Source organism: Penicillium longicatenatum, assembly GCF_028827895.1.
Source record: "Penicillium longicatenatum strain IBT 33135 chromosome Unknown contig_7_segment0_segment0, whole genome shotgun sequence".
Lineage (NCBI taxonomy): Eukaryota > Fungi > Ascomycota > Eurotiomycetes > Eurotiales > Aspergillaceae > Penicillium > Penicillium longicatenatum.
This window is the reverse complement of record NW_026643124.1, coordinates 1,097,621-1,114,481: the sequence shown is the minus strand read 5'-3', so window position 1 is coordinate 1,114,481 and position 16,861 is coordinate 1,097,621. Positions and strand designations below refer to the sequence as shown.

General features: G+C 48.1%; 1 protein-coding gene across 1 annotated transcript; it reads right to left on the bottom strand.

Moving 5' to 3' along the window:
- Positions 1 to 317: 317 nt before the first annotated feature.
- Positions 318 to 15,900, bottom strand: N7484_010676 (uncharacterized protein; the record flags this gene model as incomplete). The annotated part of the gene is made up of 8 exons (XM_057121063.1): positions 318 to 467; positions 529 to 5,210; positions 5,260 to 7,291; positions 7,350 to 8,549; positions 8,607 to 10,979; positions 11,032 to 11,216; positions 11,277 to 11,525; positions 11,574 to 15,900. The coding sequence occupies 8 exons, from the start codon at positions 15,898 to 15,900 to the stop codon at positions 318 to 320; spliced, it is 15,198 nt and encodes a 5,065-aa protein (XP_056966817.1).
- Positions 15,901 to 16,861: the final 961 nt, after the last annotated feature.

The following is a 16,861-nucleotide window of genomic DNA, read 5'->3' as shown; positions in this document are numbered from 1 at the left end:
CGGAGTATCTATACAGTAAGATGATATCAACAATGCTCTATGTTTAGTGGGGGCCATATGTTGGGATCCGCTCGTCCCGTCCCGTGGGTCCCGTTTGTACGGCCCCCGCGGGTTCCTATGCAACCGATTTATGATTTATTGAAAGCGAATACATCCAAAAACTCCACAAAAGCAATATATGCATAAGAAAGGAGAGAACTGAAACTGAAGGAGAAAAAGAAGGAAAAGGAGAATGAGAAAGATGAAACCAAAATAAACAATTGTCGGGGCGACGAAGCCCCTCGCTCTTCAGGATATTGATCGCGGTTTCCAGGGAATCATTGAGCGCCCTCAACTAGGGCATTCATGCCCTGCTGCATTTTCTCAATCATCTGGTTTGCGGTAGTATGGTCCAGTCGAGAATCTGGGGCGAAGAGTCCAAAGTCCAATTGGTCTTCTCGGATGGCTGCTTCCACGTCGATCGTAGGCTGTACGCAATTGCATTAGTGCCCACTTGTAAATCCTTATAGAGAAGGACAGATCACTTACCCAGAATACATCTCTCATAGCCGCCGTTGAAGTAGCTGCCCGCATCACTTGCGTGAAAGCGGGCGCTGCAGTGTTACCGTTGGTCAGAGACGGTGTGGCGTTATTAAGCTTGGCCCCATCGGAATTGCCAATCTCTTCGTATGAGACGGACTTGAAGATGACCTGGTTGGCGCTAGTGTCGGTCGAGTCTTTAACCTCAGGCAGACGCAGGAAATTGATACAAGTGTTGATGCGGACCCCGGTCCATTCAGCAATCTCAACCAGAGACACGCAAGAATGCTCAATCATACTGATCAGGCTGATATCATCCTGGATTTTCCCGGCCGCAGAGAAAATTGAGTTGTCACCACTGTGAATTTTGTTGTCTAGGCGCAGTGGAACGATATTGATTGTAGGAGCGACAAGTTCAGACAGGCCCTCCGCGACGAATGATCGATTGGCGAGATACAATCCAACCACAAGATCATCGGAATTACCAAAAGTCTGGGCATGCAATCGAGCATAAATTGCCAGGAAGATTGATTGAATACCAAGGCCCCGAAGTTTCGCGGCCTTCTCAATCAGAGACATGTTCGAAACGAGTCCCGGTCGGTAGTGCTGCTGAATAGCGCCAAAATCACCCAATCGTTGATGTTCAGTCCCTCGGATTGCGATTTGGTCCAGGTAATTTTCCCAGAATAGGCGCCGAACACCAACAGGCGAATGAACGTGCTGAACGGCCACGAGATGGGAAATGTCGTGAGACTCGGATTTCAAGTGGGTCTGCATGTTGTCGCAGAGCTGGGCAAAATCATCCATCATGCATGGCAGACTGATTGCATCGTAGAGAGCGTGATGAATCTTCAGGGTAAATGCCGTGCCTTTACTGGTTTGACAAGCATGAAGTGCGACCGGCACCGAACCAAACTCCCGATTAGTACTTGCAGCGGCAAGCTGATCGTCAAGAGCATCATGCCAGTTCACAGGGATTTGTGTCGATTTGAATACAACTTGGACATACGGCACCCGTGGATCGCTGGTCGGAACGAATGCTGTTCGGAGAATCTGAGTTTGCTCTATAAGACGAGACCAGGCGTTTTCGACAATCTCCGGACCCAGTTGCCTTGATGACAAGTAGAAGAATTCGGGATAGAACGCACTGGGGTTCAAAGAATGCATTGCCAGGAAATAAATCTGTCCAGCGGTAGCAGGAATTGTTTGTTGAACGTGATCCAGATCAATACCGTAGGACTGGAGCAGTGTTGTAGTTTGAATATCCCCAAGCGACTCATCAAGTGCTTTAGCAATCTGCGCTGGAGTGAGATCTGAGTGATTGGTGTTGACTGCTGCCGCTATCTTCTCAATCGTTCCTGCTTTGAGCATATCGCTGACAGTCAAATTCACGGATTGCTTCTTCAGAAGGGCAACGACCTTGATGGCACTGATACTATCCAAGCCAAGCTGGAAGATATTGGCTTTCGGATCAACTGCGTCCTCGGGTACTCCAGAGACAATGGAAAGGACATTGCGAATCTTTGACCCGACTAGTGACCACTCCCGTGGGCCAGACTCTCGATGCAGGGTTCCAGATTCACCTTCGTGAACAGAGGGTTCCTGGGAGACCAGGTAACCACAAATGTTCATCGCCCCTCCACTGAAATCAACGGTCTGTTGAGCTGGCTCATCCACAATTGATAATAAGACATGTGCCATATGTCCTAGCAAGTCCAGGGTATCTTGTTCTCCAAGCACACTACCGCGGCAAGCCACTCGACCCACCAGGCTCTCTCCAACACTCTCAACCTCGGCGCAGACCGGATACTCAACATCCGATGCACCAACCCCAGTGGACCTGTAAAGAGTTTGCCCGGCGTGTTCGCCTTCGGACGGTCTCTTCTGGTAGATGAAAAGCGTATCGAATAGTTGACATGACTTGGTGTCAGGTCTAGCTCGTCGCAACGGGAAATGTTGATACTCGGAGATTTCCAACAATGTCTCTTGAACATACTTCACCAGATCCAGACGAGAACCATGCAGAATGACGCGCATGGCCACAGTATTCATGGTTGGGAACATCACACACTCGGATTCTGCGACGTTACGACCAGAGAAAACAAGCCCAAAGACAACATCCAGCCTCTTGACATGCGTAGCTAGAACAAGAGACCAGCAGCTTACCAAAAGCGCTTGCATGGTAATGCCATTGCGCCTGCAAAAGGCGTCGGCCTTCTCGGATGATACAGATAGGGGCTTCTCTGCACGGTGAACCACAGTTGAACCAATCTCCGAATGTTTGCCCTCTGGGAAGGTGACTGGCATACAGTTGGATAGGGCTGCTCTCCAGAATTTGAGAGCCTGTTCTCCAGAGGATGCAAGGACTTGTTCAAGGATCGAGTCGGCAGCTGGACGAGCGCAATCCTCTCCAAGGTAGGATCTTGCCACATCCTCATGTAGCAGGTTGATTGACCAGCCATCATAGAGAGCATGTGCAATAGACAGAATGAGGTAATGGTCATCTCCATCGATGGTGAGTGTGACTGTCAGAAGCGGGGAATTTGCGAGTTCAGTAGAGGCTCTCTTGCGCTGTAATCCAATAATAGACTCCACTGTTGATCCATGCAGAACCGTAGTTTGGAAATCAAAAGTATCCTCACTATGAACAATCTGAGCATAAGAAGTGGGTATCTCGGGATCCCAGACCTCAACGAAGGACGTGCGTAGAATAGGGTGAGTTTTGACAACAGTTGCCCACGCCTGCTGTAGTTTTGTGTGATCGACCTGCGGCTCTAGCTTGAGAACTTCATGATTGTAGTAATGCTGATATCCCGATGCAGCCATTTCTGCGACCATAGCTTCTTGAATTGGAGTAGCTGGGAGAACTCGACAAGCATGTTGAGGCAAAAGACTTTCCTTTTTGAGGAATTTTGTCAGAGATCGTTCAATCTGATTCAACAATGGGTATGTGCCAGTTTGCTCCTCATGGGTTGAGACAGCCAGCTGACTGACCAAAGCTTTGACTGTGCGGCCGCGCATAATGGTGCTCACAGGAAGCTTGATTCCCACCTTATTCAACCTAGATGACAGCTTTATGGCATCAATACTGTCCAAGCCTACTTCGAAAATAGATGTTACTCCTCGGATTGAAGATGCATCGACCCCGGAAAGACTCGCAATGACATCCCGAATTTTGCAAGCTTCTGGAGTCCACTGAAATGAGACTTCACTGTCATGATGATCAGAGGTTTCTTGAACCTGTGATTCTCCGTCGTTCCGAGTTGTTTCGGAGGTTTCCGCAACTCCATTGAGATAGGGTATTTCATTGTTAGGGTTTTGTGCAAATTCGGACAAGATTTGCTCAAAGTTCACGAGCAGTTCTTGAGCCGTCTCCAAAGACACAGCATGATCCTTTGCAGCAAGAGTCAAGGTGAGATATTTGTTGCCATGGCGCACGATCTCAAATGCCAACGGATACTCATGCTCGGCCTCCGAGTCGATCGGAGTCCATAGACTGCTCGCGGATGACTCTTCTTCAGAATTCTCTCGCTGGAAAACAAAGAGTGAGTCAAAGAGTGGCTCATCGGGAATTCTTCCGAGCCATTTCACTATGTCACGAAGGGCGGTGGATTGGAATGTCATCGTAGAAACGTGGTATTCGTGACACCGCTGAGCCGCCTCTGCCCAGGACTTGAGCCCACGGAGCTGTACATTGCTTGGAATTGTGTTGAATAAAGGACCAATGACACTTTCAATCCCAGGAATGTCAATTGTGCGACCCGAGGCAACAATACCAAGTGGCGGAACAAAGGCAAACTGCCGGTGGAGCGTCAATAACCAGCAGGCATGAAGAATGGCTTGATCGGTGGTGTTGAGAGACTTTCTTAAAAGGTCCAGATGATTTGTGGTATCAACCCGGAGCGTTTCCACGAAAGAGGTTTCTTGGCCTTCTTTCGAGCTCGATAGAGGGCGGGTCTGACAGGTTGCAAAATGCTCTTTCCAGAAAGATTCTGCTGCAGGATCTTTGCAAAGAGGTCCAAGATGCAACACGTCAAGGAACTCTGGGGATTTATCAAAGGCTCTCGAATGACCGTGGTAGATATCAGCGACAAGGTCAAGAAGAAGACCCAAACTGATTCCATCATACAAAGCATGGAACATATTGAGGCACATGATCGACTTTGCCGGAGAGGTAAATACTCCCACCTCCCAAAGTCTTGTAGGAAGACCGTCAAGATTAGAAGACCATCGATGAACTTGCTGCATCCGGGCATCCTCAAATGTACCGTCAAAGGCGACCTTCGTGTGGAACCAAGGAATCGCATCTCTTTTGAGAATGACTTGAGCATAACCATCCGAGGAGGGTAAAAATCGAGCTCGCAACATTTGTACTTGACTTTGCGCCTGCTGCCAACTTACCTTCAGTCTATCCAAATCGATAGAAGAGTGTAATTCGAAGCTGAAAGAAGAGCAATACATGGGTGTTGCATTCGACAGGAAATGATAAATTATTCCTTCCTGAAGCGGTGTGCAAGGTGCAATCTGTTCGACATCGTTTTCGGTCACGCCAATTTTTGCCATTATGGAATGGGAATGCTTATGAGCAAAGGCTTGAATGGATTGCTTTGCATTTCGGTGAAGATTGTTCATTGAAGGAGATTCGCCGGTAGATTCCTGTAGAGCCGAGGCCATAGCAGCGATTGTGGGATCTCCAGAGGGGTCAGATAGATATCGAATGTTTAGGAAATAAGAACTTACACTGCATTATCAATGATGGCTGAGCATTGGGGAAGCCGGCCTCTCTGAGATTCCTAGAAAAGGAGATCACTGAGATGGAATCAAGCCCCAACTCGTAAATGCTTGACCACGACGAGATGACCAAGTCTGTAGATCCAATGAAGTCTGATAGCACAGCAATTATATCCTCTTCACATGCACTTTTTGGTGCTTGATTGACAACCATCGCAGTCAATTTTTGAATATCATCCAAAGAAAGCTCTTGGTAAAGGCTCTTTAAGACTTTCATATCGACCTTGTTATTAGCAGATAGAGGGAAACGAGTCAGTGGAACAATATGGGTTGGCACCATATATCCAGGGAGGTGTGTATGACAGGCCGCCTTGATGGTTGACAGGAAAGATCCAATGCCATCGGAGGTGTGAATTTCCACTGAACGAGTATTCTTACCGGCGCCTACCTTGGTGACGAAAGAGACGAGCTGGTCTTTGGACTGCTTGGGATGCTTGACAACTAGGGTAGCGATTTCATTCAATTCGGGCGTTGCTTGTTTCATGACTTCGTTGATCTCCCCAATCTCGAGTCGTTGTCCGCGCAGCTTGACTTGATCATCAATTCGACCAAGAAATTGGAAACTGCCATCACACAGAATCCTGACCAAATCGCCTGTTCGGTAGATGCGATCTTGGTGCTCATGCAAGTCCTGGAATCGCTCCTTCGTCAGCTCAGCTCTGTTTAAGTACCCCTTTCCAACAAGTGGACCAGACACGCAAAGCTCGCCAATACCACCGCGCAAAACGGGTGTCGATGTTCCTGGACGGAAAACATAGGACCCAACATTGTCAAATTGGGGACCAATGTTTGAGGGCTTATCATTAGCCTGCATTCGGGGAAGCATGGTACATCCGATGGTGACTTCGGTTGGACCGTATCCATTGTAAATAACGCCATGGTGGCCCCAGGCGTCGAGGATCTCTTGCTTCAGGGCTTCTCCGCCAGTGATAAATACTCCTCGACAGAGGGAAGGAACTTCATCAGGGTGCACCAATCTTGCCAAACTGGGCGTCAGATCAATGTGTGTGATTTGGAGCTTTTGAATTGTCCCTGGCAAATCCTCGAAGAGAAGATCACGTGGGCAAGAGGTGACACAAATTCCGACACTCCAGCTCCAGTACTGTTCAAGAACACTAACGTCAAAATGGAAAGAAGCAAATTGTAGCCAGCGAGAGTCTTCATCCCAGTGCGGTGAAAACAGCCTTTGAAACGCTAGCATGGCCTGTACGGCATTATCATGAGTGATCTCACAGCCCTTTGGCGTGCCGGTTGTCCCTGAGGTGTAAAGGCAATAACATGTGTCATTTGACCGTATTTCGCTTGAAAGCACAGGGGGACCGCTGTGGAAACCTTGGTATACACCAGGCTCATCTAATGCATGAATTTCCACACCAGATAGGTTCTGTAGCTCCAGCTTTTTCGATAGACTGCAAAGCAGAATTTTGGAATTCGAATCTTCCAAGATGAACTGCTTGCGAGAAATAGGGGCGGAGGGATCGATGGCCAAGTATGCACAGCCAGCTTTGAGAATGCCTAGTATAGCGATGGATGCCTCCGGGCATTTATCGAAGCAAATCGCAACCATTTTACCTGGATTAACACCCTTGCTCTGAAGAAAATGGGCAATCCGGTTACCGTCTTCATTCAATTGCTGATAGGACCAAGTCTTCAATTGAAGATTGTCCAAATCAACACCGGATGCAAACTCGAATGCAATTTTCCCCGGGACCTTGGCGGCGTTGTCCTCAACAAAATGATGCAACAGAGAAACCGACGTGGGCAAGATTTTCTCTTTGGCAGGAGTTATGGAGAGGAACTCGCTCTCGAGGAACATATAATCGTCCGAGTTGAACTCTGGAGAGAAAAGAGTCTGCTCCAATAGCTTGTCATACTGCTTCAAAAGAAGCACGGCCTGACCCGGGGGAACGATGTCGGTTCTGTAGCTGATTCGGATCTCAAGGTCGGCTGAAAGTGGTAACAGTTCAATAGAGATGGGGTACTGACCACGTTAGCATATTTTCCATCAGGTAATATTGTCAATCAAAAGGCAAACATACATCGATTCTTGTCTCCTCGTCAATGACATTCCAGGATTTGGAGACATTTGAATGCGAACTGAACTTCTGGTAGGCAAAAAGTGTGTCAAATAGAGGTTCATCACTTTGAAGCCAGCGCTGAACTTGTGCAAGTGGCGTAAATTGATTCTTGGTCAAGGACGCATTTCTCTTCAAGATGTGACTCAGCAGATCCTGATTGCTCCCTTCGATGCGCTGAGACGATGGAACGGTCACCAAGCATGGGAAAACTGCATTCTGTGCTTCTGTCGACAAATTGCGGCCAGAAAGGACTGTACCGAAAGTGATACTCTTTTCACCTGTGTACGCAGCGAGAAGCCGGGCCCATGCTGCTTGCCCAGCTGCCTGCAATGTGACACCAATATCACGGCAGCGAGCCTCGAGAGTCTCGATCGTCCGTGAGGAGCGAATAGAGCTGCTTAGAAGCTCTTGTTTTCCCATGCGCTTAGGATTCAAGTCCGGGAATTTGAATGGATGCATCTCTGTAGCCAATTCCTGCCAGAACTTTTGCGCAGATTGAGTTTGGGCTTGGCTCTCGATTAAAATGGGACCAAGGGTGCTCTCGATTGGAGAAGCCTCGGCTAGTTTTTTCCCTTCATATGCCATCATCACGTCGGAAAAGATTGATTCGAGAGATTGTGCATCATAAAGAGCATGAAGCGCAGAGAAATACATGGTGGTCACTTCTTCAGCGGACTCAATGGTGATCTGCCATGGGGGCCGGTGAAGCTTGTCGAGAGTCTGCTGCTCTTGATTATCGGCCTTATCTGTAGTAAGTTTTGCTGACTCATTCCATGGGAGTTCGATGCCTTCTTTGTAGGTGACCATGGCGAATGGATATTGCGGATCACGCAGTTGAACGAAACCAGTTCGGAGCATCTCGTGCTGTGCCATAACCTTGGTCCAAGCGTCCTTCAGCAATGCAGTGTTCAACAATTTCGGAAAATTCAAGGACATGCGATTGAAGTATGTTCTGCCATGCGAATGGGTGAAAAGGGCCAACATGCCATTTTGAACAGGCGTGCAAGGTCGCAAAGCCTGCACGGTGTGGGAGAATATGCCAAATTGCTCGCAAACGGATTGAAGATGTTGGTTTTCAAAAGCTCCGAAGTCGAACTCTTTTTTCTGAACTTCTTTCTCGCCAGTTTCGAAAAGAGTTGCAATCTTATCGATTGAAGCTGCCTATTTTTGGACGTCAGTTATAAAAAGCTACACCAGAGTTAAAAGCATGAGAATTACCTCGAGAATGTCACCTGCTGAGATTTTGTATCCCAACTTGCGAAGTCTTCCCGAAATTTGAACCGCATGAATGCTGTCGAGCCCTAGTTGGAAGATGGTGGTATGCAGCGAAACAGCCTCCTTATTAATACCTGCAAAATCGGAGACAATGTCTCGGAGTGTCTTTTCCTGATCAGACCACGAGCGAGTTGCCTGTAGCTTATCCAGAGATTGTTGAGTGGAAACGTCTTGTTGAACCTGTCTCGTCTCGAATATTTGGGTAATGCCGGCTGACCCCCTTTCGGAAGCCTGTGCCGATGGGTATCGCATCGTGTGCTCAACGAGAGCCAAAAAACTTTGTGCGAGGCTTTCCGCCACCTTTTGCGTTAAGAGAGACGTATGGAAATGGAGACATATCGAGATTTCGTCCTGTTTCTCATCGGGAATGATTTCACAGATAAGTGGGAATCCCATGTTTCCTTCATCTTGAAGAAGTTCCCAATAACGCGTGTCTAAGTCATTTTTGCTCTGCTGAAGAATGACCAAAGTGTCAAAGAGTTGGGAGCCCCCATGCAAGGCACGCCTTTGGATGCGACGCAAAGAGGTAAGCTGGTGAGGTAAGATATCACTGTTGTGTTTCTGGGATAGCTTCATGATATCCGCATTTGTTGAAGTTGGAGATAGCTTGACTCGCATGGGAAGTGTATTAAAGCAAGGCCCAACTATGCTATCCACACCATCCAGGGGAATAGTTCGACATCCAAATACATTGCCAAAGCAGACATCCGAAGAGTTGGAATGCAAAGCTAGTAGTCTTGCCCAAGCGGCATGGAAAACATTCAAAAGTGTCACAGAAAGTTCTTTGCACTGTTGTTTGACGGAGGCGAGAGAGATGCTGAGATTCATATGGACTTGCTCTGAAGCAGATGAATCTATCGAGGCCCTGTTTCCTTTGGGTATGGGTAACAGGGTCGGTGTCACCCCAGCTAGATAGCGATCCCAAAATTCGTCAGATCCATCAGAGCTAGTGGAAGCCATATAATCAATGAATCTGTGAAAGGGCGTAGTCTTTGGCAGTGTCTGACCCGTAATCGCAAGCTGAAGCTCCTGTAATAAAGTCGCTATCCCTTCTCCATCATACAAGGCGTGATGGATTGACAACAGAAGATAGGCGTTTTGTGCGGGAACCTCCGTGAGAATAGTTAATGAGTAGGGAAGCTTGCCATCGACTAATGACTGGCGCTCAAACTCCAATTTTCTTTTCGCAACGTCCTCGGCGAGCCCGTGTGAAGAAGTTTCGACGAAGACCCAAGGCAGTACTGCATTTTCTAGGACGATTTGTGCAAATGCGAATTGCTTGTCATTGGTCGGCCTGAAGCAAGTTCTAAGAATGTCGTGCCGATGCAACATCTGATCCCATGCGCTTTTCAAGGCACCGATATCCGTGTTCACACGAAGCAGGATATGATTGAAGTACGCCGGGTTTGTATCAGACTCGGCTGCTAGCATCGCCTCTTGTAGTGGCGTGCATGGGTAAACGCGTTGGATAGAAGTGTTTTCATGCTGGACATCATTTTTGATTTTAGCAATGAAACTCTCATCAAATGTGAATGTGGAACCGCTTTGCAGGCTGGGCTGCGTAGGCTTGTGGCTATTGATCACCCCAGGAATAACAGTGGCCAGCTGAGCAACAGAGCTATGCCGCAGAATTGTAGAAACTGCAAGTCTTCCACATCCTGAATCCTGTAATTTTCGCGAGAAGGAAATGGCCGTTAGGGAATCCAATCCCAGCTTATAAAAGGATGTGTTCCTGCCAACATTCTGCAGGTCAATTTCAATCACTGCTGAAAGGGCTACTGCAATGGTCTTCTCAATATCAGTAAAATCAGCATCCGAGTCATCAACACCACTGCGGGAGAACGTCGCAAGTCTTTCTAGGCCCATCTCTTCAATATGTTTCCGAATCCTTGTATGATCAAACTCGTACTGCCTTGTCATAGGCAATTTGTCCATTGGAACAAGAAGAGAAGGAACTGCAGACGCTGGGAGCTTTTTGTTCAGTTCCTCGAAAAGATCCTTAGTTATCAGAGCAAGTTTCTCAGAGTTAGATAGATCTTTGGGACACTCCGAAGGAACCCAGACAGTTACCAATTGCTGCTGATTAGTGAGAGGGTTGTTCAAAATCATGCTCACGGCATCTTCGACGAAGTTTGAGGAGGTGATGATATTGTCAGTTTCTCCAAAGGCAGCAGACTGGTCATGCTGGGGAACCGCCAGAATAGATCCATCTGGAAGAAGCCTGCCATAATCACCACTTCTGTAAAACCGGCCAAATTGCGGGTGCTCAATGAAACATCCACCGAGCGCTTCGTGGAATTTAGGGAATACGCGTCCCTTTTCCAGATAATCAGCAATTGAAGAGCGACAGAATATTTACAAAACTCACAACTTGATCTCCTCCAAAGCATAATTCTCCAACCGCACCACGTGGAACCATCGTTCCCGAGGGTTTGTCGGACACAATAATCACAGATGTGTTACTTAATGGTGTGCCGATGTTTGCAAGAGAAGTTGAGCTTTGGAAGTCGCGATATAAGGTGCAGACACCAGCCAAGCCGAGAGAATCGTAGCCTTGAATGGTTTTTTAGTCCCCAAATAATTGCAGTCTAGTTTCGCAGAGTATATACATACCGTGGTGGAGTCCATTGCTAGCCCAGTCCCGGCGCACCTTAGCTGTCAATGATTCCCCCGTTGTAAGCAAGAATCGAACACTTGGAACATCCTTGGGAGCTAAGCGACGGGCCAATGCAGGAGTCAAATGAAGATGGGTGATATTCATCTTCTTAATGATAGAGCAGGGCATTCTTGATAGGTCTTCGCTTGATGCTACACACAAGGTAATTCCCATGTGCCATGCAAAGAATGGTCCAGTGATCAAGGCTATATCATATTAGCAAATAAGCACGGCAATAGAGAAAGAATACATACCACTGAGCTGTGAAGAAGCTTGAAGGAGTTTTGATCCAATTGTGGTGGGGTAATTCTCCGCCAGCACATTGATATGGCTTTGCAGGTTATTGTGAGAAAGATACGCAAGGTTTGTCAAGTCGTTATCCGTGGGCCGTTCGCCAGCACAAACAATATAGAATGAGTCGTGAGTCGTAAGAAGATTATCTTCTGAGTATTCGCTCAAAGAGGTAGGGAGAAAGATCTGGGGAAACGAATGCAACGAGAATGATACATCATTGGGGGGTGTAGATGATCGAATGATCCATGGCTGCACGTTCGAAGTTGCCCGAATTGATTCTATTGTCTGTGAAGACGTTTGATCGATAAGAGGCAACAATCCAGCTCCAATCTTAGCGACTGCTAGCATGGAAACATAGAAATCAATTGATTCGTCGAGGTAAATTGCAGCCAAGTTGTCCCTTGTGAGCCCCTGCTGGACTAGGTAATGTGCAAGCTTATTAGCTCGAGAGTTCAATTGGCCAAATGTGATGCTTTGGATTTTTGGCGACCTGAAATCTTCATCTGTCGAAAGCAAAGTCTCAATTGCCGTTCGAGAAGGTTCAATGATGGCAATCGTCTCAACCCCAGTGACCAGGCTTGAGCGATTTCTCTGGGTCACGGGATTTGGGTTGCAAATTGACAAGCTTGACGGGGGAAGATAGCCAACCACTTCATTAATTGGAAGCGCAGGAGAATCGATGAGGATTGATACCACCAGGTCAATCTGTTCCAGAAGAATTTGTGCCTGTTCAGGCGGGAAGATAGAATTTTGGTAAGTTGCCTTGGCATGGATTTTGTCGCCCCTAGGCTCAAACTCTAATAAGAGTACAAACTCCAGGAACTCTGCTGTGTCAACTTCCTGGAACAGCTCACATTGCATGTCATTTGTCCAAACATTTTCTTGCCACACCAGGGCAGTATCAAAGAGGTTCTGATGGAAGTCAACCCCGGAAGCTTTTTTGATTTCTTGTAGAGGAAGACTGCCATGCTCAAGAGATCTGCGGTTCATATTCTGAATTGCGAGAAGAAGGTCGGATACATTTTGCATCTTGTTGAGGTGCATGCGTGTTGGCAATGTACGAATACATGGCCCAATGATTGCCTCGATACCCTTGACTGGCAAGGTGCGACCCGAGAAAACAGTACCAAACACAACATCATAGGATCCAAGATACGAGGAAAGAATGGAGGCAAATGCGGCCTGGAAAATGGTCTGCCGGCCCACCAGTAGACGTTGCGATACTTCGTTAAGTTTCGGCACGGAGACGTCGAGCACACGAATGGCCTCCCTTGTACCTGATGTGACATCCATTTTCCCATGGAAACTGGGGAAAGTGATAGCAGAGAGCCCTTGTAACTGATCCCGCCAGAAGAGAGAGGATTCGTTGGCTTTCTCGCTGAGTTTGTGCTCAATGAAATAATCTGACACCAGATCGTACGCAGGCCGAGAAGGGATTTCCTCTCCGAGTAAAATACGACGGAGATCATTCAACATTAATTGCCAGGACCATCCATCGTACAGTGCATGATGAATATGAATTAGGACCCGAAGGCTGTCCTGGGTTTCTTTGAACTGAAGCCGAAGGGGATGGAGAATATCATGTTCTGTAACCAAGGAGAGGTCGTACTCGAAGACATCCCGCTTTTGAATGAGCTGTTCAGCAAAAGTTTTCCAAGTGAAGCGGGCAAATGAGTGGTCCTTTAGACCGATTTCTACAAACCCAGACCTCAAGAGTGGATTTTGCTCCAGCAACTGGACGAATGCATTTTGAACAGAGGTCAATTTGGCTGCGGGTTGAAATTCCAATTCAACCCAGTTGCAGTACGCTTTGGCATGTCGAACCGTTTCCAGTATCATTGCCTGCTGAATATGGGTGCTCGGTTGAATGTCGATCGCCTGTGAACCTAACCCTAGAGATTCTAACCTGGCTGCTCCGGCACTCGCAACTAATTCACGAATCCTGAAAAGACCGTTCTGCGTATCTTCGGTTGGTTTTGTAGTTTCAATTTCTTGAGCAAGCTGCCAGATCCCATCGATGCAATCCACATCCAGCAAATGGGTCACATCGAGGCGGATACCCGCACCCAGGAGATGTGACGCCAATCGAATCGCTGCTAGCGAGTCAAGGCCGCCTGCTACCAGACTTTCAGTCGGCGGAAATTGTCTGCCAAGAACATCGCTAACACATGATGCAATAGTCTCCTCGAGCTCGTTTCGAAAGGGCCCTTGATCAATAGACTGGACAGCAGTGCGGTGTCGAGCGAAATCGGCCTCCAGTGCCTTACGATCAATCTTGCCCGACGGTAGCTGGGGGAATTGATCAACCAGGATAAACTCGCCCGGCACCATAAAGCGAGGTAGCTGCTGGCGACAGATGTCGCGGAGTTTGTGATCGGTGAGGCCTTTGTCATTGACCAGAACAAATGCGGCCAAGCTGCCGCCACCCACGATAGCTACAGCACTTCTTACCTCAGGAGCTCTGAGGATGACATGTTCAATCTCGCCTAGCTCGATTCGCTGACCACGTAGCTTGACCTGGCCGCTAGAGATGCGACCAAAGCACTCAATCTCACCCGAGGGCAACATTCGAGCTTTATCACCCGTACGATAGAGCCTACCATACCACGGACTGTCAATAAATGCCTTGGCGTTTTCTTCGGGTCGATTAATGTATCCGTCTGCCAGTTGCGGGCCGCCCACAACAAGCTCACCAATTTCGCCCATTGGGAGAATTCGTAGCTCCTCTGGGGTGGACTTGTCTTCGGATTCCAAGGACGTAATCAAAGCAGACACGGTTTTGAAAGGTTTACCAATCAGGTTCACTCGCGCATTGGACTGGAATCTTGTCGCTGCGGTACAGTGGATTGCAGCTTCAGTTGGACCGTACATCCCATGCAGAATTCCGTCCGAAGATTCTGACTGCCCAAACTCTTCCACCACATGCTTAGTGAGCATTTCACCAATCGTGAGCAGAACTTTTAGGGAGGGTGCAGCGGAGCGGGTGCGCAGCAGCTCTCCCGCTACGGTGGGAGTCAGCTCAGCGGCATCGACCTGCATCACCGTCATCACATGGGAGATGTCGAGAAGCATGTTTTCTCTCTCCGAACCGATGAGGGTCACGCCTCGCATGAAGGGAAAAAACACTTCGAACACAGAGACATCAAATGTGGGGGATGCAAATTGTAAGAATCGATTGAATGAGGGTATCAAGTCATTATGGGCCAGCAAAGATTGAGTGGCAGCTAGATGGGAAATTCCAACGCCTTTGGGGCGCCCAGTTGAGCCAGATGTGTACATGACGTACGCCAGATCTGACGGTGACACCTCGACGACTGGTGGTGCGAGATTGGTCTTATCAGCTTCAATCCTATCCGTATTCAACACCGCCACCGATGCAGTTTGGGGCACTCGGGCGACCAGCGCACCGTTTGTGACCACCACCGATGCTGCTACGTCCTGCAGAATGAATTCTATCCGTTCTGGTGGCGCATCAGTGTTCAACGGGCAAAAGGCACCGCCTGCCTTGAGGATGGCCAGCCAAGAAATGTACAGCTCCAGGGATTGCGGTAAGAGCACGGGAACTACCATTCGGCGCGATCCATCGGATCGGGAAGCTGCAGCATGGGCAATTTCGACGGCCAGCTTTGAAGACAGCCGATCCAGAGCATGGTATGACAGGTAGCGAATGTTTCCATCTGCGGTCAGGAATTCGATAGCATGATTGGCGGAACTTGAATCATCCGAACCACCCAGGGCTAGTTTATGGAGTAGCTGTGGGCCGGGTAGTGTGCAGGGAGATGGGTTGACGATAGACATGGGAGGCAGTTCCGAAACAGACAGTTCTACCTGTGTGCCTGACTTGACCTGCTCTTGCACAATATGGGAGAGCCGAGTGCCCAACTGATTCACGGCTGCAACATCCATATTTGTAGAATGCACCGTGCTCGTTTGAGTAGTCGGGTCCACGAACCACGTTAACGAGGGAGAAAGCTGAACAGAAGAACGAAGGGTTGATGGATCGTTGCCAACGACCACCGCGGTGAGCTTTGTAGAAAGTTCAGATAGATTCGATAATGCGTCTAAGTTCACCGGCCGGATGGCTTCAGCGAATAAATCTACTTTGATTAGAGATCCATTCAGTAAAAAGACTGGAGATTGGTCCGTTGTGATGGAGCTCAACACCCGTGCCCAAGACCAGGCAGCCAACTCTAATGAATGATCAACGGTCTCCACAGGCCAAGCGACAATGGCGCGCACAGCGCCGTGATGATCCACGTCCGGAAAACGCGCAGATGCATCCATCATTTCTCGGGGGTCAATGGAGCATGGTGGAATGTTGCTTATAGATTGCTTATTAGAAGGACTGTGAGTGGCTGATCGGGCCCGAGGGTCTTATGCAGGAGGGAGCCGCCTGAAGTGGAAAGCGTTGCTCGCGACAGCAAGAGGTCCGTGACGATCGGGAAAGAGTGAGGGGGGAGGGATGGAGGGGCAATGGAAAAACCCGCAGTCCAAGAAAACAGGAAAAGAATAGAAAAAAGAAAAAAAAAAAGGGCAAAAAAAGGGAAGCAAGTGTGAGGGGGGAAGCCTTGAGGGAGTTAAGTGGATTTCCACTCATGGGCAGCAATTACCTTTCTGTGTCTTGTAGTCGGGTAGCAGATGGGGTGATGCCAAATGACCGAGACAAGCGCCAAAAAGTATGAGGTTTGCACGCTAAACAGCGTTTCGAAGGAATGGGGAATGATGCTTATAATCTAGTCCTTCAAAGTACTCAGGTAGCATCGCCATGATAGATCTCTTGATCTATCTACAGAATTTGCTCAATAGCTCTATAGGACTATTCCCAATGTGCTATTGACATAACTGTGCTTTCATTAATCAACCCCTCGTCTAACTGATTTCAACGGGCTCGGACTTAAGTGGGCCTGCAGAGACTAAATGACCGGTTCGTGGATACGATGACGTACGTTGCTCGTATGGATTGTATTCTCGCAGTGATTTGCAAGTCATGTTTCACCCGAGCGGTCGCGATTTGAGCTCTAGGCCTATAGTATTCCAGATATATTGGATTTTCATCAGATGCAGATATGAGTTTATAGATTCTCTAGGTTTCTTGCAGGTGTCAAAGCGCCATATTGCTTTTGATTTCTTGTCCTAGTTTCCCTATTAGGAAAACCCCACGTTTCAGGCAAAATAGACGAGAAAGAAGCAATGTTCCGCCTTGGATGATTGCCTAAGCTCTCCGTCCCCGGGGATCTTTTCCTGCAAC